Source organism: Triticum aestivum, chromosome 4D (assembly GCF_018294505.1).
Source record: "Triticum aestivum cultivar Chinese Spring chromosome 4D, IWGSC CS RefSeq v2.1, whole genome shotgun sequence".
NCBI lineage: Eukaryota > Viridiplantae > Streptophyta > Magnoliopsida > Poales > Poaceae > Triticum > Triticum aestivum.
In genome coordinates this window covers 494889422-494916381 of record NC_057805.1, presented here as the reverse complement: position 1 = coordinate 494916381, position 26960 = coordinate 494889422, and the positions used below count along the sequence as shown (strand labels likewise).

General features: G+C 48.8%; 1 protein-coding gene across 1 annotated transcript; it reads right to left on the bottom strand.

Moving 5' to 3' along the window:
- Positions 1-14727: 14727 nt before the first annotated feature.
- On the bottom strand, positions 14728-16790 carry LOC123098974 (alkane hydroxylase MAH1-like). Its single transcript, XM_044521076.1, has one exon. The coding sequence runs from the start codon at positions 16603-16605 to the stop codon at positions 15076-15078; it is 1530 nt and encodes a 509-aa protein (XP_044377011.1). The 5' UTR covers positions 16606-16790; the 3' UTR covers positions 14728-15075.
- Between the last annotated feature and the right edge of the window lie 10170 nt (positions 16791-26960).

Below are 26960 nucleotides of genomic sequence, written 5' to 3'. Positions count from 1 at the left end.
TAAGATGACATGATGTAGCGGGATAGACTCAAGCAATATGTTGAAAACCCCATCTTGTTATCCACGATGGCAACAATACAATACGTGCCTTGCTGCCCCTACTGTCACTGGGAAAGGACACCGTAAGATTGAACCCAAAGCTAAGCACTTCTCCTATTGCAAGAAAAACCAATCTAGTTGGCCAAACCAAATCAATAGTTCAAAGAGACTTGCAAAGATATCAAATCATGCATATAAGAATTCAGAGAAGATTCAAATAATATTCATAGATAAGCTAATCATAAATCCACAATTCATCAGATCTCGGCAAACACACCGCAAAAAAGTATTACATCGAATAGATCTCCAAGAACATCGAGGAGAACATGGTATTGAGAATCAAAGAGAGAGAAGAAGCCATCTAGCTACTAGCTATGGACCCGTAGGTGTGAGGTAAACTACTCACGCTTTATCGGAGAGGCAATGGTGTTGATGTAGAAGCCCTCCGTGATCGAATCCCCCTCCGGCAGGACGCCGCAAAAGGCCCCTAGATGGGATCTCACGGGTACAGAAGGTTGCGGCGGTGGAAAAGTGTTTTCGTGGCTCTCCTAATAGGTTTTGGGATATTTGAGAATATATACGCGGAAGAAATAGGTCAGCGGAGTCACGAGGGGCCCACAAGGGTGGGGAGCGCGCCCTACCCCCCTGGGCGCGCCCTCCGTCCTTGTGGCCGCCTCGTGGCTTCCTTGACGTGTACTCCAAGTCCTCTGGATGTCTTCTGGTCCAAAAAAAATCATCACGAAAATTTCATTCCGTTTGGTATTCCTTTTCTGCGAATTAATAGGCTAGTCCCAAAAATAATATAAAATAGCATATTAATGCATATAAAACATCCAAAACAGATAATATAATAGCATGGAACAATAAAAAATTATAGATATGTTGGAGACGTATCAGTAGCATGCAGGAGCGGGGATACGCATCCCCATTTTCTTTTGGCTTTTGAATTTTAATATTTCATATATTTTGAAGCAAAATCCAGATTAAGCTTCGCTTGCATATTTGTGCTTTTGGTGACGAGGGCATTCAAATGAGATCCATTTTGAATATGTTTTCACGAGTTTTTGAAACTTCGTTAAGTTTCAACTTCTGAAACTTGGTGTGAACAATCGACAAAATCATATGTTTCAAAACCTGCGCTAAGCAAAAATGTTTCAACTTCTCAAACTTGGTACGAACGACCAACAAAATCATAAGTTTTCGTACCTGCGACCAAAAAATCGTAAGTGTCGAAAACTAAAACTTAAAACTTGATGTGCCTTTGTGCGGGATCCAACGACTTTGCGGATCGCGAGGCAATTGGGCGACCGATACGGCCAGGCATGTACTTGCCCCTACGAATTTCTGACTTCCTTCTATACTGCAAATACATCGGTTTACTCCTTTTAGAAAATAGTTCATCAGTTTACTAGGATCGTCACGTCTAGTTTTTTTATTTAAGAAATACTACCTCCTGTCCTTTTTACTCTGCACATAAGATTTGTTTGAAGTCAAACTCCTAAAGTTTGACCATATTTAAATGAAACAATATCAACATTAATAATACTCCCTCCATTCCTCAATATTTGTCTTTCTAGGCATTTCAAATGGACACAACATACGGATGTATGTAGATATATTTTAGAGTGTAGATTCACTCATTTTGCTCCGTATGTAGTCATTTGTTGAAATCTCTAGAAAGACAAATATTTGGGAACGGAGGGAGTACTAAAGTTATATAATATGAAAATTAAATTCATGTTGCATCTAACGTATTGATTTCGTATTTTGAATGTTGATATTTTATTTTAGAAAGTTAGTCAAGCTTTACAAAGTTTGACTTCAGACAAATCTTATATGCGGAGTAAAAAGGAGAGGATGGAGGACACGTAAGTTTATTCATACTCGCATCTGTTACAAATACACTACTTAGGATTCAAAATTATAAAGTAACTCCTATAATTATTATTTTATTTAATATCCTACACCTTTTTTAGGGAAATTGCCAAGCTTTATTGATCAAAGTTCATAAAGAGAGGGATACACATGGGATCATGGGCTTGGGCTAGCCAAACATGACGCCTTCGATATAGAGAATGTGAAAACCTGACTAAACTGTGGCCCTTTATGTTAGAAGCACGCCCTTCAAACCATAAACTGCAATTGAACTCTAATGACCTTGCCTTAATCTCGCTTATGATTAACCCATATCGACTAGCATTACCCTTTGTAATACTCCCTTTGTAAATTAATGTAAGACGTTTTCCCGCTCAATATAAGACATCTTCTGCACTGTCATAGTGTCAAAAAATGTCTTATATTAAGTTACAGAGGGAGTATCATCCACTACCTACTTTGAGTCTGACTCGCAAATCATTTAGATAAACCTCTTAAGAAGTTGGAGGGCCTAGTATACAACGTTTTCCCCTTTGCTAGGCCCAACACTAAAAAACCTACTTTTTTACTAATGATTTGGAATTGACTAGGTTGAAAAAAAAGACATACTCCTTGGCAAGAACGACGCTCAAATGAGTATTTTACGTAGCAGAAGATCTTCGGCCAACACCACAATGCTTCATGGCAAGCTATAGCTTCGAGGGTGGTCGTCTGCAATACGCCATGAACCACCGGTGCCGAAGTTTTTCGGAGTCATCACGACATACCGTTCCCACAGACCCACCAATTCCGGATCCTAGCCACACATGCATCCACATGAATTTTTGCGCACCCAACAAGGTGTGGTTTCCATCTGACACCCACTTCCTGTTTCTTGGTTGTACGGAATGTTTTCCTCGAAATTTTTGCCCAAAGTCCCCAAGTTCTAAGATGGGGGGGGGGGGGGGGGGGGGGGGGGAGGGGGGTCTCTGTGGCCCTAGTTTCTTTGACCCATTTGAAATGAGCTACGAATAGGTCCTACTTCAGACAATCCTTCGTTGTCACTTCAGAGGAGATGAGTGGGATGACGAATGAGTTCTTTAAACGTCTCTATACTGCTGAAGGTACTGAAAGAATGGACGATGTTCGTTCTGTCGACAGTTCCTCGGAAAGTATCTCGGGGAATGAATGAGCAATTGACTGTTATCGGACAGCTACGCGAAGAAGAAAGAACGGACGGGAACAGAGCACGCGAACGGGAAGGAGCAACAATTGAAAAAACAAAGAGGCATTCAAGCCCAATCTTCCATTCCAGCAGGACCTATGTCGGACGGACAATAAACTACTAGTCCACTGTCCCCTCATCAAAAGAAAAAGAAACAATTAGTAGTCCACAGTACGGCTATCCTCCTACAAGATTTAATCAGTAGAAGAGATGTGGAACTCGTGGCCTAATTCCGGTGCACGCAAGCAAGCGAGACCACGCGCGTACGCATACTGCTGATGCACAGTGCACGCGGGCCTCAGGTCACCCGCGCCGCGGACATGCCGGTGCGTCCACTCCACCAATGGCGGCCCTCCCGCACCCCACCTAGTAGCTAATAATGAGAAGCATCGCTCCGTCGCGAGCTTGGCCACACGCGCTCGCCGACGCCGTGCTGGCTTGTTTGTGATTGCGTGGGGGTTGGACGTGGACCGATCGACAGCGACGCCGGACCGTACATACCACGCGCGCGCACGGCGATCGGCCGATGGAAACCAGAGGCGACAAGGCGCGGTGGCCTCTGTCTGGCTGGAGCGAAAGACCCACGCCGCCTAAATCCTGCCCTCCGCTAGCGCCCAACCGGGCGCCTTGGCCAGACGCGCACGTTCCGTCGCCGGTGCCGGTGCGCGTGCATGAATGCCACGACGATTCACCCCGCAGCCTCGCTGGCCAGCGTCGGCTCGTTTTCCTTGTTTTTCACTCGCCGGAGCGGTGGATCACGCGCGCGCTGCGCCTGGCGACATGCGGGGGCCGGGGGCTGCGGGTTGTACGCCGAGGACCTCAGGCGGCACATGTCTTTCCACTACAGTCCTTTCCTGAGAGGTGGTAGTAAAAGTAGTTCGAAACGTGCTTTCGTCTTTCCGGCCGGTCCCGGCCATGTGTGTAGCTAATTAACGTACTGGTCGAAAACGAGGGACGCTGCACGGGGAGTCCATGTCTTGCCTCCGAAAGGAGCGCTGCTGTGGCTTTATAAAACGACAGCAGTACAGCACGCCTGTAGTGTAGGACGATAGTCCCCGTCCCTGGTACTCCGTACTACTGTAAGGGAGAATTTGTATCAGCCGCTTGCATTCATTATTTAGATGTAGACTCCGTTTGAAACAATTCAAGAAAGTGCATAAATTCTCAAAAATTTCTCCTAAATGGTGCTCCGGGTCCTCCGATTTGGCATCGTCGTGGTCTTCGCAAGAAGATGTTCCTGTTGAACATGTGTACATGTACGTAGGTCCGGGTCTTGTATGCAGTACCGGTTCTGTCTGGCTCCCTCTGTATGTACGTGTATTTTAGGAGACACGATATCGGTCGCACCCCTTGTACCTATATATATGTGCCTAGTGCACGATCAATGAGATATCGATGCACCAAATCATTCTCTACATGGTATCAATCGCAAGTCGATCCTCTCCCGCTTCCGCCTAACCCTAGCCGCCGCCGCCCCACGCCGCCGCTACCTCCCTGTGCCGCGCGCTCCCGCGTCCCGATCCGCTGCCCGCTCGCAAGCCGATCTCGCTCGCTAGCGCTGCCGCCCGCTGCCCGAACTCGTTACCGCGCCGCCCGCTACGCCTGCTGGCCGCCCGCTCCCGATCCCGCTGCTCTGCATCGCTACCAGGCGTGGCCCGCTACGCCTACGAGCCGCACCGCCGCCCACTACGAGCCGCACCGCTGCTAGGCCTCGCCCGTCTCGCCCCGCGTACGCATCGTCAGCGCTGCTAAGTCTCTGCCGCCCGCGCACGCCTCTGTCTACTGCCACATCGTTGCCGCCGCTGCACTGCTCGCGCCGCGCCGCAACGCTATGACTTCCTCCGGCTCCTCCTCCTACAACCCCTTCGCCGGACCGGACCCCGCTGATATCTGCGACATCAACATCCATGACCCCGTTCCAGTTGTCCTTGATGCCACCGACTCCACGTACTTCGCGTGGAAGACGTACTTCTCGCTGCTCTTCCGCGAGAACAACCTCGTGGATCGCGCTGACGGCTCCGTCGACTCCCGCGCCATGATGGGCGACTTCGAGTGGACCGCGATCGACGCCACGCTCATCCGGTGGTTCTCCACCACCATCTCGAAGGACCTGTTTCACACGGTCGTGAGCGATGGTGATGACGCCCGCGCTATGTGGGTCAAGCTCAACGGCCTCTTCACCGACAACAAGCTTCAGCGCCGTGTGTTTTTGCAGCAGGAATTTTTTGACTGTCATCGGGATGATCAGTCAATCGATGACTACTGCCGTCGTCTGAAGACGTTGGCGGATGAGCTCCGTGACATTGGCGCCAAGGTTGATGACGACATCCTCCTTAGCACGCTCACCGCCGGCCTCAACGAGGACTTCGGTAACGCCGCCTCCAACCTCTCCCTCATACCGGAGCCCTCCTTCCCCAAGTTTGTGGCATACTTGCGGTTGGAGGAGCGCCGGATGAAGGGGGTCAAGAAGCGCGTGCAGCACCACGCCCTCGCCGCCGGCACCTTGCATGGTGCCCCTCCACCGGCCGCCCCGCCCGCGCCTGCGCCCCGTCACCAGCCGGCGCCCCCCGCGCCTCCGGGGTTTTACCCCCTCCCGCCCGCGCCCCCCGCCCCACCCGCTGCCCCCAGCAGCCGCAGCAGGGTGGCGGGCGCCGCGGCAACCGCCGCGGGGGCGGGCGCAAACAGGCACACGGGGGGCCCCTCGTCAGGAGCAGCAGCAGGCCACCCCGCCCTGGACTTACGGCACCAACCCGTGGACGGGCGTCGTACACGCGTACTCGATGCCGGTTCCTCGCGCTCCCGCTCCGGGCATCCTTGGGCCTCGGCCGGCGAGCCACCAGGCACTCTTCACCGCGCAGAACGCCGCCCCCTACAGCGGCTACGGCGCCGCGCCCGCACCCGCGCCCGCCTACGGAGGGTTTCTTCCTCCCCAGGTGCCGCCGCCGTGGGACCCGGCCCTTCTCGCTGCTCTGCACTCCGCCCCGTCACCGAGCTCCTACGGTGGCGGCGGTGACTGGTACATGGACTCGGGCGCCACCGCTCACATGACTGCTCATCCCGGTAACCTCACATCCGCCATTCCTGTTCATACTCCCACTCGCATCACCCTTGGTAACGGTTCCTCCATTCCCATTACACATGACGGTCATATGTCTTTTCCTTCTACTTCTACTCCCGTTAACATGTCTAATGTTCTTGTGTCTCCTAACTTAGTTACCAATCTTGTTTCTGTTTGTCGCCTTGCTCGTGAGAACCCTATTACTGTTGAATTTGACGATATCGGCTTTTCTGTGAAGGACGCCCGTACACGGATGGTACTCCACCGATGTGACATCCCGGACGAGCTTTACCCGGTGCATCCCTCCGGCGCCACCACCACCCGTCGTCCCACCACCTTCGCTGCTAGTGTCGATCTTTGGCACGCCCGCCTCGGCCATCCCAACTCCACCGTTATGCGTCAGATTCTTCAGAGTTTTTCTTTCTCATGTAATAAGGTTGACGACCACTCTTGTGAGGCTTGCCGCCTTGGCAAGCACGTTCGTATTCCCTTTAGCGAGTCTACAAACATTTCCACTTTTCCGTTTCAGTTATTGCATAGTGATGTTTGGACGTCCCCGGTTGCGAGCAACACGGGTTACTTATACTATTTGGTGATATTGGATGATTTCTCTCACTATGTGTGGACATTTCCTCTCCGTCGCAAGTCCGACGCTCTTGCCACACTCACCGCGTTTTATTCATATGTCACCACACAGTTCGGTCGTCCTATTCTTGCCTTGCAAACTGACAACAGAAAGGAGTTTGACAATGTCGCCGTCCGCAGTCTTCTTGCGTCGTACGGCACCATCTTTCGCCTCACTTGCCCCTACACGTCACAGCAGAATGGTCGCGCCGAGCGCGTCATTCGCACTCTTAATGACTGTGTCCGCACGTTGCTCTTCCACTCCTACGTGGCTCCCCGGTTTTGGCCGGACGCGCTCGCGACCGCCAGCCTCCTCATAAACATTCGCCCGTGTCGTCCACGCTGGAACTACACTCCTTACCAGCTTCTCTTCGGTGCGGTTCCATCTTATGATGGTCTTCGCATTTTCGGGTGTCTCTGTTATCCTAGCACCGCGTCCACCGCACCTCACAAACTCGCTCTCCGGTTGCTTCCTTGCATCTTCCTTGGTTATCCTCCCAACACCAAAGGTTATCGGTTCTATGATCCAGTGTCCCACCGCGTTTTCACCTCGCGGCACGTGTATTTTGATGAGCTGGTGTTCCCGTTTCAGCAGGTACCGTCACCCTCGGCGTCTCCCGCGGCGCGGTTCGCCCCTGCCTCCACCTCTGGCAAACCGCCCCGCCATGCACCGGGCTTGGCCCCGCCCGCGCTCCCGGCGCCGGCGGCGGCCGTCGCCGCGGCCCCCTCAACGGCCCCCGCCGCCGCGGCTCCTGGCGCCTCCTTGGCCGCCCCCTCGGCTGCCCCCGCCGCCGCGGCTCCTGGCGCCTTCTCGGCCGCCCCCTCGGCTGCCCCTGGCGCCGCGGCCGCCCCCGATGCCCCGGCCCCTTCGGCTGCTCCGGAGACCGGCTCGAGCTCATCCTCGCCGGTCCCCCCCCTCTCGGCCCCGCCAGCTGCCGCCGCACCTCTCACCGGTGTGGTCACTCGGGCTCGGACTGGGACGTTTCGTCCCAGCACGCGCTACACCTCCGACAAGTACGCGTGTGCCGCGTCCGCCTCGGCCCCGTCCCCGCTCCCCACCTCCGTTCGCGCAGCCCTTCGGGATCCGAACTGGCTTGCCGCGATGCGTGAGGAGTTCGACGCCCTGCAGCGCAACCGTACGTGGCAGCTTGTCCCGCGGCCTCCCCGTGCCAATGTCATCACTGGCAAGTGGGTCTTCCGCCACAAGACTCGCCCTAACGGTTCCCTTGTGCGCTACAAGGCGCGTTGGGTCGTGCGCGGCCTTCGCCAGCGTGCCGGTGTGGACTTCACCGACACCTTCGCCCCGGTTGTCAAACCGGGCACGATTCGCGCTGTTCTCCAGCTTGCTGTCTCTCGCGCCTGGCCCGTTCACCAGCTCGACGTGTCCAATGCTTTTCTGCATGGCCACCTCGACGAGCAGGTGTTCTGTCATCAGCCTACTGGTTTCGTCGACACTGACCATCCGGACCACGTGTGCTTTCTCTCCCGTTCTCTCTACGGGTTGAAGCAGGCGCCTCGGGCCTGGTACCAGCGGATCGCGGCCTTCCTTCAGCAGCAGGGGTTCCGGTCCACACGGTCCGATGCCTCCCTGTTTGTTTATCACCAGGGCACCGCCACCGCGTACCTTCTCCTATACGTCGACGACATCATCCTGATTGCGTCCTCGCCAGCGCTCCTTCAGCAGATCACAGCTCGCCTCGGCACCGAGTTCGCCCTCAAGGACTTGGGGGCTCTCCACTACTTCCTCGGCATCGAGGTTGTTCGCCGGGCCACTAGCTTCTTCCTGCATCAGCAGAAGTATGCCTATGAGCTTCTGGAGCGAGCTGGCATGCTTAACTGCAAGCCTGCTCCTACGCCTGTCGACACGAAGGCTAAGGTGTCCGCCGTCGAGGGCTCTCCGGCGTCTGACGCTCCCTTCTACCGCTCAATCGTCGGTGCTCTTCAGTACCTCACGCTGACGCGTCCGGACATTCAGTACGCTGTCCAGCAGGTGTGCCTTCACATGCATGCTCCTCGTGATACTCATTAGGCTCTGGTGAAACGTATTCTCCGGTACATACGTGGCACCACTGCTATGGGTCTCACCCTGACGGCATCACCTGACACCAGCCTTGTTGCCTACTCCGATGCCGACTGGGCTGGGTGTCCCGACACTCAACGCTCCACTTCCGGCTACTGCGTCTACCTCGGGCCCTCTCTGATTTCGTCGTCGTCTAAATGACAACCCACGGTCTCACGATCGAGCGCCGAGGCTGAGTACAGGGCTGTGGCAAACGCCGTCGCGGAGTGCTCTTGGCTATGACAGCTACTTTAGGAGTTGCTATGTGAGGTTACCAAGGCGACGCTTGTCTACTGTGACAACGTCTCCGCGGTGTACCTCGCTGCCAACCCTGTCCATCACCGACGGACGGAGCATATTGAGCTCGACATTCACTTCGTCAGGGAGCACGTCGCACTTGGTCGTGTTCGAGTTCTACATGTGCCCACCGATCAGCAGTTCGCCGATGTTATGACGAAGGGACTACCCACCTCGAGATTCGAGGGTTTTCGGTCTAGTCTCCGCGTCACCGGCGACGCGTTGACTGCGGGGGGGGGGGGGGTGTTGAACATGTGTACATGTACGTAGGTCCGGGTCTTGTATGCAGTACCGGTTCTGTCTGTCTCCCTCTGTATGTACGTGTATCTTAGGAGACATGATACCGGTCGCACCCCTTGTACCTATATATATGTGCCTAGTGCACGATCAATGAGATATCGATGCACCAAATCATTCTCTACGGTTCTTTTTCCCTTATGCTTTTTATCTTGTTATGGATGCAATTAACCTGATGATGACCAAAGCTGATGACTTGGATCTTCTAGCAACCTTTCCTCCTGACACTATGTTACAATGGCTATCAATTTACGCCGATTTGTTTTCCTTCACACTTCATCGTCTGATGTACACGTGGTCGTCTTTTTGATGGAGTTATTTTAGAGCTGCTCGGGACTGAGTTGTAATCTTCTCAAAAGCTCGGTCTCTCCCATCGAATGTGATGATTTCTTCGCTACGATATGTTGCAACCTCAGAGGCTGCAAACTCGAACATATGTCAATGGCCTATCTTGGTTTGCCGCTAAACTGCAATAATGCAAGTATAAGAAGATTTCCAGAGTCTCTTGGGCATTATTAGGGCAAGGCTGGCTTCTTGGCGGTCTGCTATGCTAACTCAGAGCGGTCGTTTGGTGCTTATTCACTCGGTTCTCACCTCCATCGCCATTTTTCATCTTCTTTTCCGTGAACCCCCCTGCCTTGTGTCCTAAATGCAACCGACAAGGTTCAACGGGTGTTCCTTTGGAGGGGTTTTGAAGAAACGGTTGGGGGGGCATTTTTGGGTCAAGTGGGAGACTGTCTACAGCCCCAGAAAGGTTGGTGGCCATCAGGGGCGATTCTACCGTCTGGTCACCCCGGCACGTGCCCGGGCTCGAGCGCTGCCAATTTTCAAGCGCCGGAGTGTGTGAATACGTACAATATATTACGCTAAAAAAAACATCCTGTTCATGAATTGGGCTACTTTGGGCGTTATTTTTGCCTCTTGGGCTTACTCACGTCAAAGGCCCATCCATTAATTACCTTACATGGGCCACAATAGGTAATCAGATGGTGCATGTGAATCCATCGATCAGGAGGCCGGTGGCTGCACCGATCACCTCGCCTGGGCGGCTACCTCACACGCCTATTCGCCTGTGCGCCGCACCGCACGACGTGCCCTAGCAACTCTGGCGGTTGAAGGCGGCGACCGGCGAGGTGGACTGACGGAACACCGGCGGCCGGTAAAACCGCAAGAGATGATGGCCTGGGCCAAATCAGGCTACCACTCCCACAAGCGACAATCGGGATCGGAAGCGGAAGTGGAAGCGTGAAAATCAAAGCGGCAGTCCTTTGTGTAAATTCACTCCGGCTCCGGCGGATGGTGCTCGTCCTAGTCACTGTCGGCACTTCAATTCAATGAAAATTTTGTAATCTGGTAATGTGTTGTATCTTGTAGAATCTTTCTTTTTTTGCACTTCAATTCAGTGAAAATTTTATAATTTGATAATCTATTTTATCTTGTACTCCCGCCGTCTAGGTTCATTAGGCCCCCTTTTATTTTGAGCCGAAGTTTTACCATGCATTTAAATAATAATATGTAAAGTATATGTCACAAGAACTATGCCATGAAAACCTCTTTCAAATACAAATCCAACAGTATACTTTTTGTATCGTATACATTATCTATTTTTAGTACATTCTCATCTGTGCACAAGGATGGAAATGGGAGATTGGACTTTTATTTGGTATTGTATCTCATGTTTTAATTTATCTATATGATGTATGAAATATTAGTGTGTATATTACACATGATGTTTACCTAAATATATGATACTTGTGGTGTTGATAGACCTAAGTAAATTTTAGCTTGCGCCGTGCCCAGGCTTCGACAATTTGCTAGCTTTGCCACTGGTGGCCATGGTATTACTAGCTTGGTCAGCATGAACACGGCCATGAAACTACGACGGGCTTTGGTCAATCGTGTTGAAGGTGACAAACCATGGAGGCATTTGGGGTGACTCTCGGCAATGATGACCTGCACAAATTTAACGTCGTTGCTGAGGTGACTTTAGGTAATGGTGAGAGCATAATTTTCTGATACGATGTGTGGCTGGATGGCACTCCCCTTGCCTCTATTACGCCGAATATTTTTCAGGCCGTCCCGGAAAACATTAGATCTAGGAGGATGACCGCTTTTGCTCTCGATGGAGATTGTTGGTCAACCTAATCAAGGGTAGTGCATTTGAATGGTTTAGGGCTGGGGCTAGGTGTTCTCAATCCTTGTTTGAGTAGCTTGGCGTAATGCTCGTGGTTGCTACCTTGTATGTTTGGTCGTTTTTGGTGTGTGTTGTATAAGACTATACCTTTTGTCTTCTCTTTCTTCTGCGATCACTTGCAATTCTCAAGCATGGTTCAAAAAAAAGTTTAGAAATTATGCGTCTCTCACTAGTGATTATTTCACAATCGACTTACAAATAGTTACATTCATTGGAGATCTTTCCATTACTTTGTACTTGCACTTTTCGCAAAAAAAAACTTTGTACTTGCACGACTCTTAATGATTTAGCCTAAAGGTTTTTAACATTCGACCTGTTGGGCCCCGGGGAGAAAATGCTTGGAGAAAAAAATACGGCATGGCATGTCAGGTGTAAATCTGACGGCCGAGATCTACATGATAGATCACTAAATGGGGTAAAAACTGACAAACCTTTGCTAAATGGGGGTAGAAACTGGTAAAACTCTGGCTAAATAGAGTAATTCATATAAAAACTGCCAAATGGGGTAATTTGTGTAAAAAATTGTTAAAGTAAGGGGTACTGAAATTCACTCTTTAATGTTAGAAAAAACTAGATTTATATCTCTGCGGTTTTAATGTTTGTAGGATTTGGGGATTTGTCAGTCATGTCGGCTTAGTTCCCATCTAACATAAGAGCATCTCCAATAGACGGTCCATATATAGAAATAACCAACTTTTGAAGCTTTGAGAGCAAAAAGCGCTGCTCCAACAGACGGTCCATATGTTAAAAAAATTGGACCACCGCCTTTCGGAGATGTAAAATTGAAAACTTCGTGATGCAAATTTACATCACGAGATACAAATGATGTAAAACCGCGGCCGCCCGCCAAACGACCAACCGCCAGTTCATTGCCCTTCCGTCTCACGACTGCCCGCCTGCGACCCGCCTGTCCGCCGCCCCCCCCCCCCCCCCCCCCGCCTTCCGCCGCCGCAGCCGATGGGCTAACCCATGTCGCCGCCTCCATTGCCACCGCCGCGTACTCGCCCTCCGCCGCCGCGTCCATGCCGCCGCCTTGGATTCGCGCCGCCCCGGCCGGTCGCCACCACGCCGGCGGTTCCTGCGAAGGCGACGAAGGCACGAGGCGGAGGCAAACAGCCGGTGAATCGCGGCCGGAACCCGGCCGAAAGTGCGGCTCGGCCGGCCAAAATCTCGAAGGCAGCCACGGTGGCTCGGGCCGCCGACTCGCAGCCACGGCCGGCGGCGTCCTTGAGCAGCCAAGGAGCCGTTCCTCCACCTCTGTCGCCGCCACCGTTGGCCGTGGAGGAAGATGTGGCCACGCCGACGGCCACCGCCTCCAACATGTTCGATGATATGTTGCAAAGGTAAAAAAACATTGCTCTCGTTTGTTGTTTCAAATTGAATGTGATGTTGAATGTTTGTACCATCAATTGTAGTCTTGATGATGAACCTTTTTGCACGCGACAAATATGGCAAATGATGATTATGTGTCCGCACGAGTATGTGTCACAAGAATATGAAACCCAATATGGTGATGACAATCTTGACATGGACGATGAGGGCTTTGTTGCGAAGGGAAGAAGTGGAAATTATACCAATGCGGAGGATGTATTGATGATCCACATGAATGATATTCATGTGTATTTTAATTTGTAGGCTGAAAAACTTTGATTGGGACGATGCACTTTTGGTAGAGGGATTTCAAACTATGATGATGATGCACTTTTGTTATGATTTGAACTATGATGATGATGCACTTTATTTCAAATTTTAAGTGATATTTGAATGCAAAACCGCGGCTGGACAGTGGCTGAACAGCAGCCGCGCGCTGCCGGCCAGTTTTGCATCTTTGTTTTGGACCATCTGTTGGAGATGCTCTTTTATTTACATCTCCGTTTTGGACCATCTGTTGGAGTTGAGCCTTTTTCGAAGATGTAAAAAGCATTTTTTGGTGCTCTAAATTTGGACCATCACCGCTTTGGACCACCAAAATATACATCATCTATTGGAGATGCTCTAAAGATAATTTATGGCCTTGCTTTTGAGGAGATTGCTGTAAAAATTAGGTGTGCACCCCTGCCTAGGAAAATAATCTGGGTGCAAAGCCCTTAAGTTTCGGCATGTTCATTGTAAATTAAGAGATTGGCTAGGAAAATAATCTACTGTTCATCTTCTTCCCTGTAACCGTCGCACGTACCGCCGGCCTCCGCCCTCGGCCGGCGGCGCTCCCTCGCCAACCCGACCGCCCCGCCCTTCCCTCAACCGCCGTCCACCGCCGTGCTTCCGCTGCCCCCAGCCATCCCTCTATCCCCCCCCCCCCCCCCCCCCCCCCGCGACGAGCTTTTCTCCGGCGAAGCCACACCGCCGCCCCACCACCGCCCCCCCCCCCCCCCCCCCACCGCCACCGCCCCCACCCGAAACCCTAAGATAGATACTGGGGTATCCTGCCCAGCGACCTTCCTCTTCCCCTCCGGCGAGTTTCTTCCTCCCCGTGCTTGTTTCTTCCTTCAACCAAAATCGACTGACCCAATATTCAAAAGTCAGGCGATTGACATGTAGTTATTGTGGTAAAATAAACCCGCTTTTGTAGTTTGTGATACGTTTCATTTTAATCGGAACACAATGTTTTTGCATCGCCTTAATTCATGTGATCGCTCATGGCTCATCTATACGAACTCACGCATGCACACCTATCCTGATAAAATTGTGAAGAGCGAGGGTGTGATAGCTAATGAAGATTCGCTGAACGTGCATCTGAGAGGGCCTAGCACGTAGGTGGTGCAGCGCTGGGTGTTGCCCCTCCCGCCGGCCGGCTGGATTAAACTAAACACGGACGGATCCTTTGTTGGTTTGGTGATTCGTGATTCAACGGGAGAAATTATAATACCGGCATGCAGGCAGCTTTTCTCCTGTCATGATGCGTTGGAGGCGGAACTTGAGACGACTACCGTCGAGATTTGCATTTGCAGTGAGAGAGATCCATGCGCTGTTGCATGATGACAGTGTAATTCGTACTCAAAACTTGGCTAGTGACTGACTATGGCATCTTATGGTCGAGCTGAACCAAGAACTGCAGTTAGGATAGGTTCAGGGCCTGAATGTTGTTTGAACTTATGTGAACTTGACCGTGTTGGTCTGGTCTTGATAGACTCAACCTGAATAGTACAATTTTATACAAAGTTGAGACTCTTATTTTGATACGGAGTGAGTGATACTAGTTGACACAAGATCGATTTGAGATCGACAACAGAGTGAGTACGACTTGCTACTGGCCAAGTGGGCAACACGATACATTCAACAGTTCGACACTAGATTTTTCCTTCTATCTGCATGCGGCGTCACTTCTCACTTCTCAGCGATCGATCAAGCGCAGCTACAAATTCGCCGACTCCATGCATCTTTCTTTCACCATCAGGCACACGATCAATTACTCCGAGTTCACTGTTCAATCAAGCATCTGCATGCCTCCTCTTGATCCTGGCCTTGAAGCCGTTCTTGATGTGGAGGATGATGGAGATCTTGGGCTCCACGGCGTGCCCGGGCACCGCCTCCACCTCGAAGTTCCTCACCACGGCGGCCGCCACCGCCTTGAGCTGCACGAACGCCATGTCCTTGCCGAGGCACGTCCGCGGGCCGGAGTTGAAGGACACGAACTTGTACGACGGCACGTACCGCGCCTTGCCGTCCTCCCCGATCCACCGCTCCGGCCGGAACTCCCGGCAGTCCTTGCCCCACACCGCCTCCATCCTCCCCATCGCGTACAGCGACACCATCACCTTGTCCCCCGGCCGCACCTCGTGCCCGCTCGGCAGCGCCTCCGCGGCCACCACGCCCTTGTGCTCCATCGGCACCGGCGGGTACAGCCGGAGCGACTCGCACAGCGCCGCGTGCAGGTACGTCAGCCGCCCCAGCTCGTCCGGGTCGTACGTCACCATGCCGTCCGGTGTGGTGGTGCTGGAACTCACGGTGTCGAGCTCCGCGAGGATCTTGGACACCACGCCCGGGTTCCTCGTGAGGAGGTAGAAGAACCAGGAGAGCCCCGAGCCGGTCGTGTCGCGGCCGGCCAGCATGAGGTTCATGGTCGTGTCGCGGAGGAAGGCGTCGACGACCGTGCTCGCTTCGTCGTCGTCGTCGATGTAGGAGGAGAGCAGGTCGGCCGAGTCTTCGATGCCGCCTCTCGCCTTCACCGCCTCCCGCCGCTTGGCGATCGTCTCGCCGATGAACCGGTCGATGTCGCGCCACGCGACGGCCATCTTCCGCTCGTACCCGACCCCGAGCCACCGCACCAGCTTCCACCACGACGGAGGGAGCACGTTGCGGACGAGGAGCACGTCCATGGCGTCGTCCATGGCGCGAGCGAACGGCACCTCCGGGAAGCCGATGGCCAGGCAGCCCGGGTCGACGCCGAACACCAGCGTGGTCGTCGTGTCGAACGTCAGCCTGAGGAACACGTCCTGCAGGTCGCACACGCCGGTGCCGCCGCCGGCGACGTGGGCGAGCAGCGGGAGCAGGTCGCGCTCGACCTTGCGGCGGCTGCACCGTGTCACGAAGGCCCGGAACCGGGGGCCGGACATGAGAAGCTGCGCCTTGGCGCGCTGGCGGCGCCAGGAGTCGCCGTCGGCGTTGAAGATGCCGCCGCCGAGGATGTCCATGATCTCGGCGAACTCGGGGCCCTTGGGGTAGTTGGCGAAGTTGGAGGTGAAAACGTGGCGGACGTTGGCCGGATCGGAGGTGAGGAAGAGCTCCATGCCGGAGCGCGGCGGGCCGACGAAGCGGAAGTTGAGCGGGCTGGCGGTGAGCAGGGAGGTGACCCAGTCGTGGAGGCGCGGGAGGTTGGCGAGGAGCGCCGGGAGCATGCCCACCAGCGGCCACTCCAGCGGGATCACCGGGTTCTTCCGCTTGGACCTGGCGTGGAAGTAGTAGAAGACGACGAAGCAGAGCAAGGAGAGCGAGAGCTCGAGGAAGGAGACGAACGCCATTTTCGCCAGCTCTCTTGCACCGTACACACTTAAGGTCGCGGTGGAGCGCGCCAATGGTGGTGTGGAGTTGGGGAATGGAGACTAGAGAACGTTCGGAGGGTGAGGGTCACCCATAGTCATAGATGTACTGGTACTCGAGCAGAGCATAATCAATGATTCAATGTCGGGGTTGGCTTTCATTTCAAATGTTACTCCTGATTGGCAGTCTGTTCACAAACAAATTGTTTTGATTATGATTGATCATCACAATTCACAAACGTGGCTTTGAAATCTTGAGACCAGTGGTGTAGGTGCAGTCTGTTCATGGTCATTTTTAATTTAGAGTGAAGTCCACAAATATGCACCTGGAAAGTCAACAAAATTAGTTGTCAATTTCCAAGATATGGGTATAACATTTTCAATTGAATTTCAACTATATAATGCATTGTGTACCGTACACACATGGTTGATACAACATAATAAATTCAAGGTGCGGAATATGGTACTCCCTCCTTTTCCGATTTATATGGCTGATCTCAGTTCTTTAGTTTTTCCAATTTAAAGGTCTCATCTTCATCTCCTATTGAGATTCCGAGGCGCATTAAATATTTGCATGCAAGAATTAAAAATGAACTCACCAATGCATGTAATGTTTCTACTCATCTACAATGGCCAAGCATGCATGCACTGCAATTAATCCAAATTAATGCACCAGTTTAATTTGGGTAGTTTTGTAAAGTACGAGATACATTCCTCCACTCATCATCTGCCTTGGTTAATGAGATTTTATATTTGAGACCTATAAACCGGAAGGGAGGGAGTAAAAATAAGTGAAAGCAAGACAGAGCGAAAACATCATGGTAGAGGAAGCAAATCCATATTCATTTTAGAGAGGATATCGCATGAAAACCAAAATTCAATGAAAACGGTGAAAACCGCATAGAAATAGTGTCTCGAGGTTTTAAAAAAAATGAAAAAAATACGGGATGTTAAGAGTGCGATATTCACTCCCAAGTTTAAAGACGTTAGCATTTATGGTGTACGAAAAAAATCATCATTAAATAGTGTTAAACAGTAAACGTCACTACTCATTGCTGAATTTATTTTTCCATAGCTTGTAAATGGTAATGTGTCTGAGCTTGGAATTTGGCATGCCAATAGAACATGACCCTTTTAAGTCCCTATATTATTTTTTTCTTCAGATATTTTAAGTTGGGGACGTGGTTTTCACGAATTTTTCTTTGAAACTTGATTTTCAAGTGATATTCTTTGAAACGTGTATATGCACTAGGAACTACTCCCGCATACTCCCTCCGTCCGCGAATAAGTGTACCTCTACCTTTTGTTTAAGTCAATGTCTTAAAATTTTGACCAACTTTCTAGAAAAAAGTAGTGTAACATATATAACATCAAATTGGTATATTTTAAACATTTCAAAACGGATCTAGTGGTATGAATTTAGTGCCATAAATGTTGTTACTTTTCTTTATAAAGTTAGTCAAAATTTTAAAACTTTGACTTGAGGCAAAAGATAGAAGTACAATTATTCACGTACGGAGGGAGTATGTACCAGCTAGTAGCATACTCCGATTGCGTGTGCTGATCGATGCTGGTGTCACTTTCTTGGCAGTTGAATGCTGACATAAATGATTGACTGCGTACGTGGCTTGATAGCATAAGCCACATGCACATGCATTAAGTGATAGGCCTGCCCGGGCTGCCACCGAATCACGGATGTGTACGTGTGGATGCAAGTTGCAAGAACGCACCCGGCAGTGGGAGGGAACGTTGAGTGAGGCAGAGAAATGGTGGATATATGCGTCCAGATGGTTCCGATTGATATCCTGGACCCTGGACTGGACCAGCCGTCGGTGTGCATGCAAGTGTACATTGCTCCCTTGCAGCTGGAGTACGTGCACACAAATATATATATAGTTTGATTAATGTTAACTGCATGCATGTGCTATCTTGAACACCTACGTGGCTTGCTATGCATCGTCCATCCTTGCTAGTAATCGGGTAGTAGTACTGTATGATCTCGGTCATGCATGCCTATCACAATTTATGGGTCACCGCGCATGCACCAGCCGGGAGACCCAACCTCGTTGACTTAGCCGGCCATGCATCTTGTTGATGCGCGCCTTTTTCAATTTTTTGTCCGGTCGCTTTCTCAAAATTGATGGGTTTAGCAAAATTGCCTCGTTTTCTTTATCTTTGTGTCTGGCGAAGCTGAAGCTGGTGGATATGACGGGGAGGCGAAACATTGCTGAGTATGCGAGGGTTTAGAGAAAAATGAACCGGTGGGAAGAAGTGTCATGTACAATATATTAAGATAGAGTCCACCGGAGTGAGACACCCAAATTCACTCATGGCAAGAGTTGAACCCTGGAGCATAGCAGGGGTTGAGAGGTTGCGGCAAGGTTAGAGGGATTGTTTGTATCCGGGCAAAGGTGGAGGCGCAACCGCCCAAGTCGAGCAAGAGAGGAGGAAGGCAACAACAGAGGAGACACACGGGAGCAATGAAACTAAGGAGCTGTTCGGAAGCTCTCCAGCTCCGCGCGAGGAGCTGAGCTGGGCCGAACGCCTCGGCTCCGTGGAGCCAGCTCCACTAAGCGGACGACTCACGTAGCGCAATCGATGGAGCAGGGGAAATCCAGCTCCGCGAAGCCCAAACCGTGAAGTTCATCGAAATTACGTAGGAATTGCCACCGCTAAAGTTGCATACCGATTCGATTCACTTTCTCCTGGGCTGCCGTATGAACCAGCCAGCAGCGCATGCAAAGCTCAAAACAACAAAATAAAATAGAGCAGCCCATGCAGCGATGGAGAGAAGCTGGCCACAGCCTCCGAACGCGCGCAGCTCCTCGCCAGAAGCTGGAAGCTGGCGCATGAAGCTGGAGTTGTGAATTTGCTGAAGCTGGAGTACTTCCGAACAGGGCCTAAGTGTCTCTTGTACTCCTTCCGTTTCTTTTTATGGCTATCAAAGCATTTGTCAATGTTTCACACAAAAAAAAATCAGAATTTTATAAATTTTCTTTTAGTTTTTATATTACTATTGATCAGAACAGCGGCGTCCACAAATATGTCTCTTTTTAAGGATAATATTATGTCTCTTTTAATGCTGCTTTCGGTTGCTAATAGGTACTAGCTAGGACCTCACTCACATGGCCATCCTTTGATTGCCAGTTGAAGCAATATCTCACATACTTTTTTTCAGATTAATCACATGGCCTGTCGTCCAACATGGATCCATGAGGGACTGTAGGTACACAGTGGCCGTCTCGATGTCTAGCCAGTGGCGATCGATGGCGCTCGTTCGTTGCCTGCCCGACACGCCACCCTCCGACTGCCCGGCTTCAATCACGCTGTAGCATGGCTCGATCGGGCCTGATTGGTCGATCCTCCATTAATTGGGCACAACAGTGGCCGTGATGTTGATGGTCCGTGATCCTTGTGACGGCCGTAGGGTGCAAGCGTACAGATGGGCACGCATCGCATGGCAGAGAGCACGGTACGCAGATGGTGGCGGTGGAGATATGGTCTGTGTGGATGTGGCTGGCAGCCCGATCGTTAGCTAATCGGGACATGGCTGGCGCCCCGCGTGGGTGCTACCTCATCTAGGAGTAGCCGAGTAGCTAGGTAGCTAGCGTCTCTTGTCTTCAACAGGCAACGGCTCACGTTTGCCTGCTTGCTTAACGGTACATGCGCGTGTCACGCCCGCCCCAATGCCGTGGCTCTCAGGCAGCCACGTGATGATGCTGATTCGTATACATATTCAAAGGACTTTAATATAGTAGAACATCTCACGTCAGGGTTAAACAAATCTGACTCCCTCAGATATGTCGGATCTCGACCGAATGCATGACAATTTTTCTGTTGATGTTCGACGCCATATGACAATGTTTGTTGTAGAACATGACAGATTCTTATACACAAAGTATGACAGTTTTATCAGTTTTCGTATCACAATTTTGGTCGTCAGATTTTTAGCGTTAAAAATCCAACGTTGGATTTTTAGTATTTTCGTATTCGAAATAATCCCCTGTGTCCACACACGAGGTAAGGGAAGAAGATGCATCACCATCACCGGAGCAAATGACGACCAACGTGGTCGGCAGACGTACGCACTGCTTGCCGGTTAGCAAACTCCCCAGAGAAGATTAGTTTTATCATTTCAAACGATTGTAAGGCCAGGTTGATTAAATAACATGCTTTTACCCCGAAAAGAAAAGGCAACCGTGGTTTGATTTCTATAGCGCTGCAGTACTAGCACGTACAGTATGTAGATATCGTAGACGATATATGTTGTGCATGCATGTGGGGAAATACTAACGGAGAAGTTCAACTACAAGTTCTTCGGTTCTGATTGAGCTACTGGATCCAAATTCAGCACAAAAAGATCCTAAATGTTCGCATGTTTCTGAACTTTGGTATTTCGTCCCATTAATATTACTTGTCGCTCAAATGAATGTATGTATAGATGTAGTTTGGTGCTAGATACACCCGTTTGAGCGACAAATAATATGGATCGGAGGGAGTATATGTTTTCAGAGTAGTTCATCTCAGTTAAGAGCATTTTACAAGCTTGCTTACACGACACCTTTGACTATGTAGAGGAGTGAGATAAAGAAAAATAGAAAGAATGAGTTTAGCTCTCACTCCGAGAAGAAATAACAAATGCAGAGAAAAGAGAAAGAGATAAAGTGGAATGGATGACTAACCTACAATAATACTCAATCTTCCAACCAACTCTATTATGTGAAAGATTAATAATGCTGACTCTTGATGACATAGCAATCACTTATAGCCAGCTACTAACTACAATATTATCAGTCATGCTCTAAGGTTGCCCGTAATGAGAGTATCGTAGCTAGTGTCATGCAAGCTAACTAGACAATTTTAAGGAGGTGGCACGGAGTTAAATGAAGAAAAAAAGGATTGCGTATCATATCATAATACAACATCATAATAAATATTTTACTACTAGTATATGTTTTGCATGACAATAAATAAGGTCATCTAAGATAGTAATTTATGATACTATGCGTTACAGAGATAGTATCATACACTAATATATATGCATAATACTAATTTAGGATACTACCCACTACGGGTAGCCTAAGTGAGGATTACCAATTTCAAGGAAAATAAGTATAACTTGTTCTTATATAAGTATGTATATAGCAAGCCAACCCAGTGGTCTTCTTCTTTCTCTTCCGCGGCCGCCACCACCACCACCACTCGGTTGTCTGCCATCGCCAAAGCTAAGCTCCCTCTCCCCTCTAGCCACATCTTTCTGGCAAGGTAACAACATTGTGATAAGGCTTTCCTCTAGTTAAGCTCCTTGGAGGGGATAGGGGCCACATTACACTCTGACACCAGTTAGGCCCAGGAGGTGGTCGCTGACTCGCTTCCATCAAGGTAATGTTCGATATTAATGTGCCTTACAAAATTTATATATTAATAGGTCATGGTCTATTAGCTTGATATGGATTTCCTAAATTAATAATTTATGTAATGAGGAAAAATACATGCTGATTTTCACTACTGAAATTAAAACCCCGAGGGTTGAGAGATACTCTCCTAGAATACAATAGAGCTACTAACTAAGATTTACTCTAGTATAATTGTATATGCTCCTTTGTGTTTTCCCTGGTTACAACACATGGCGTGAGAGCTGGGAATACACCTAAGTTTACACAATACTATGCTTTCTAATCCTCTATTTTGCACGTATATTCCTATCACATTTCCTCCCCGCTTGCAAGGAGCCAATGACTTTGACGCAGTTGTTATAATTATGAGCGATGGATCCACCAGTACAAAATAAAATTGCCTGTGAGAGTGTTGCCCAATCAACATCCCGAATAAACGGTCTACATATAAATACGTAAAGAGGGTAAGATGTCGATCACGTCCATAAGTTAATGTAGTTCCTTGCACTGGAATTGGCCACAGCAGCTGCTAGCCAGCCCGAGAGCGACGCACACGCATGCACGAGAGGTTCTTCATTATGCTTTGCTGCTGATGGATTAGATCAATGGATATACTATTGGAGCACAGCACTGCTATATTAGCTCCTAATTAATTCCCCTACAGTGAGATGGATCGAGAATGTCGTGGGACGTACGATTCACTGCCACACGCTACTGTAGCGTGGTCTCTGTGATGCTAGCTTGACGAGCCCAACACGCTAATGCGAATCTAATGAAGTGATTCAGATATAACGTACGACGACACCGGTCGCGCGCTGCTAGCTTAAAATGCTGAGCACGTCAACCAACAGCGAGCGATTCATTAGATTTTAAACAAGCATTGAAGATAATAGTAGAAGAGATAACTCTCGCAGTCTCTGCACTGTAGTACGTGTACTCTAGCTGAGAGATGGACAAATTAAAGCAACAGCCGACATGCCCATCATGCCGAGGTTAACTAACTTGGAGGTACGTGCCGGCCGGCCGGTGCGGGTGCTCCGTCGACGTTGCGGTTGTTCGACGAGGCAGCGCATGCTTTTGCAAGTGGATCGATCGGTCGACAGACGACAGTGCGTGCGTGTGTACCGGCGGGCGGCGCTTACGACGAGCGACGAGCATGGGCAGTGGTAGAAACCTCGTCGATCGTCCCGGCCGTCGCCGTCCATCTCGTTGAAAGCCACGGGTGCGGGCGGCGCTTTCTGTCTTTTTTTCCTTTAAAATACTACGGGGTTTCAACAAAAAAAAATTATGACACAAAATGTGAATTTGGGAAAAATATATTTGAAAAATCATAAATATCTGTGAATTCAAAAATGTTCATGATTAGAAAATGTGTTTCGGAATTTTTAAAATATTTGCGGTTCAAGAATGATCATGATTTTGGAAAACTATTTGCATATTGCAAACATGTTCGTGAGTTTGAAATAAAAATGTTCCAGAAAACAACAAATGTTCATGACTTTGAAAAATGATTGTGAATTATTCATAAATGTTAAAAAAATCATAAAATATTTAGGAATTTTGAAAATAATTTCATCCTTAAAAAATCGCTGGTTTAAAAATATTCATGATTTCGATACATGTTCCTGCATTTCAAAAAATCTTCGTAAAAATATATTTTTGAATTCTAAAAATTATTCCCAAATTTCAAATAAAGTTCGTCGATTCAAACAAATGATCACAATTTTGGAAATATGTTTGCGAATTAGTAAAAATATATTTGCAATTTTAGAAAATGTTCACAATTTCACAAGATGTTCGTGAATTTCTTTTAAAAAGTGTGAATTTTAAAAAAAAAACATCATTACAAAAATTGTTCGCAAATTCTAAAAATGTTCATGGCTTCCAAAAATGTTCATAAATTTTAAAGATGTTTGCAAAGTTTCAAATAAAAAAAGTAAATTGAAAGAAAAAATATTTTAGGGCCCCATGCAAGTGCTCTCGGGAGCCGAATTGAATTTCCGGTTTACAATTTCCTGCATCTATGAACCAAAGATGTGATATAAGTTTACAACTGTGGTTTTCGATCACCTGTTTTGACATGTATTCCTATCAAATTTCCATGTCCATTCTATCCCCGTGTTTTTAGAATCCTACCCTTCATGCAAGGAGCCAAGGACTTTGACATAGTTGTTATAATTTTTGGGCCCGGGAGCTGAATTGAATTTCCGGTTTACAACAGTGTTTTTCCTACATCTATGAACCAAACATTTAATAGAAGTTTACAACTGTGGTTTCCGATCACCTGTTTTGACATGTATTCCTACCAAATTTCCATGTCTTTTCTATCCCCGTGTTTTCAGAATCCTACTACCTGCCATGCAAGGAGGCAAGGACCTTGACACAGTTGTTATAATTATGTGCGATGGATCGATCCACCAGTACGAAAACAAATTGTCTGTGAGAGGTTACATCCTGAACAAACGGTCTACATAAAAATACGTAAAGAGGATAAGAAGATTTCGATCACGTCCATAGGTTAACGTACGTATTGTAGGTAATACTAGAAGAGATACCTCTCGCAGTCTGTGCACTGTACGTACTCCAACTGAGATGGGCAAACCAGCAGCTGACATGCATAGCCATCATGTTGGAAGCACGTGCCGGCCGGCCGGTGCGGGTGCTCGGTCGCTGTTGTTCTGTTGCGTTTGTTGGACGATCACGTTGCAAGTGGACCGATCGGTCGACGGACGACAGGAACGTGTGCACCGGCGGGTGGGTGGCGGACGACGAACGTGTGTAGCGAGGTGGTAACTTGATCGTGTCCTCCGGCCATCGCCGTCGATCTTCTCGGTGAAAGCCACGGGTGCGTGGTGTGTCGATCGATCCTAGCAAGCAAGGAAGCGAACTAATCCGGTGACCGGACGAGGCCTCGAAAATAAATAAGTCGGGTCGTTATGCTGTAGAGCTAGGCCAATGGCGGAGCGTGGAGATTCAATGGCGTCTAAACAACGGGAGTCACCGTCGGGGTTCGGCACGGGGGACAAATTGCTCTTGTACTTTTTTCCTTCCTCGTCAGGTAACCCCAATGTACACGCTGGGCGGCCGGCCCAGTGGTGCTGGACCCCTACGCCCCCGGTTCTCTTTCGTATTTTCGGCCCAATTTGGATTCCATCCCATCGATTTTGAGAAGGATCTACAACCCTCCGTGAACCGCTTTTGGAGATTGGGGAAACAATTATAATTCAAGAACCTTTTTCTGCTTGGCCAAACGTTTCCGGAATGCATGAAAATAATTCGAATATATGAACATTCTCTAAATCAGCAATCTTTTTCTTGATCGATGAACATTTTCTGATTTATGTGAAAAAGTTAACAAATTCATCAACCGTTTATGAATTTGCGAACATTTGTTCTGCGGACATGTTTTGTAAAATCAGGAACATTTGTCAAAATCCACATACACCTTTTCAAAGTCGTGAACATTATTTGAATATGAAAACATTTTTCGTCAAATCATGAACATTTTCTTCAATCCGCAAACATTTTATGATTTTTTGAACATTTTTTCAAAGTGCCCATATTTTTAAATTTCGGAACGTTAGGAAATCTCAAATTATCTAAGATAGAAGAAAAATAATAAAACGGAAAGAAAAATGAAAACAAATAAACCTTAATTTAAAAAACAGAGCGCCCCGCAGATGGTCGCATGCGTGGTGTATACGTAAAATGTACAATAAAAATCTAATAAAGGCAAAAAAGAAACACGAAGAAACCAAGAAGGAAGAAAAGCACAAAAATAGTAAATATGAAGAAAAAAAATAGACGAATGAAAAGAAAGAAGCACTAGAAACCGAGAAAGTAACAATTAAAAATGATGAAAAACAGAAAATTGAAGAAAACCGTGAAAAGAAAAGAAAAACAAAAGAAAAAGGAAAAAAAGGACAAAATACTGAACTAATACATTGAACGAGCTAGCGACCGAGCGACCTACAGTGTGGTGCTACTGTGCCGGTGAAAGGGCAATTTGCGGACTAACCGTGTGCCTACGCTACTCAGGTATACTTTATATGGCACAAGACGGTTGGGCATCCCTTCGAATGGAAAAGAACGAAGACGACATTTTCGACGCGTTATATATTTTTGGTCGTAGGAAATCCAGACAATTAAAAGGCGGTCCGTATCTGAAGGTATGATGGAATCAAACACGTACACAAACTCATACTGCACCCACCATATAGCCTTCCATTGCGAGGGGAGACCCTCTTATGTAACCTATGCAGAGAAACCTGTCCGTAGCGGTTGTATTGCACGTGCGAGCGGTTGTAATGCTTCCTTATGGAGTGGTCACGTTGTCCCTGCCATAGCAGTTGTACTTTTTGAGTTTCGAGCTGTACTACCGGCCCTTGCACCGGCCCAACCACCACCCAAGGGGTGATTTCCCTCGGGTATGGCGTGTAGTAGCCAGCGGTTGCTGCCCCAACAACAGCGAGTCAGGTGATTCGGATCGGGTTTTAGGTGCGGTATCAGGCGGTGGTTGAACGGTTGTTCCGGAAGTTAATTTAATTATCGGTACAATAGGGACACCCGCAATTGTACCGCCCTGGTCCTGTAGTAGTGCATTCAATATAAATATGCTTTAAGTTAGTTTTCCTAGATTACTTCCTTATCGATTTTTTGAGTTCAGAACTCCTATTTCCTGGTATGTATGGAGGATATAAATGGGAGGCGAAAATCACAATCTCACTGCCTTACCATGATTAATAATCTTACAAGAGTAAACATGTTGGTTGTATTTATTTAATTTCTCCACACCAAGATTTCATTTTATTGTACATAGTTAGTATAATTATTAAGTGTACATTTATGTTGAAATAGAGAGTGATTCGGGCCATAAAATAGACTCAAAGTCAGAATTTGAAGAAATAATTGGATTCCAAGCGTATAATTGCTTCTACCTCA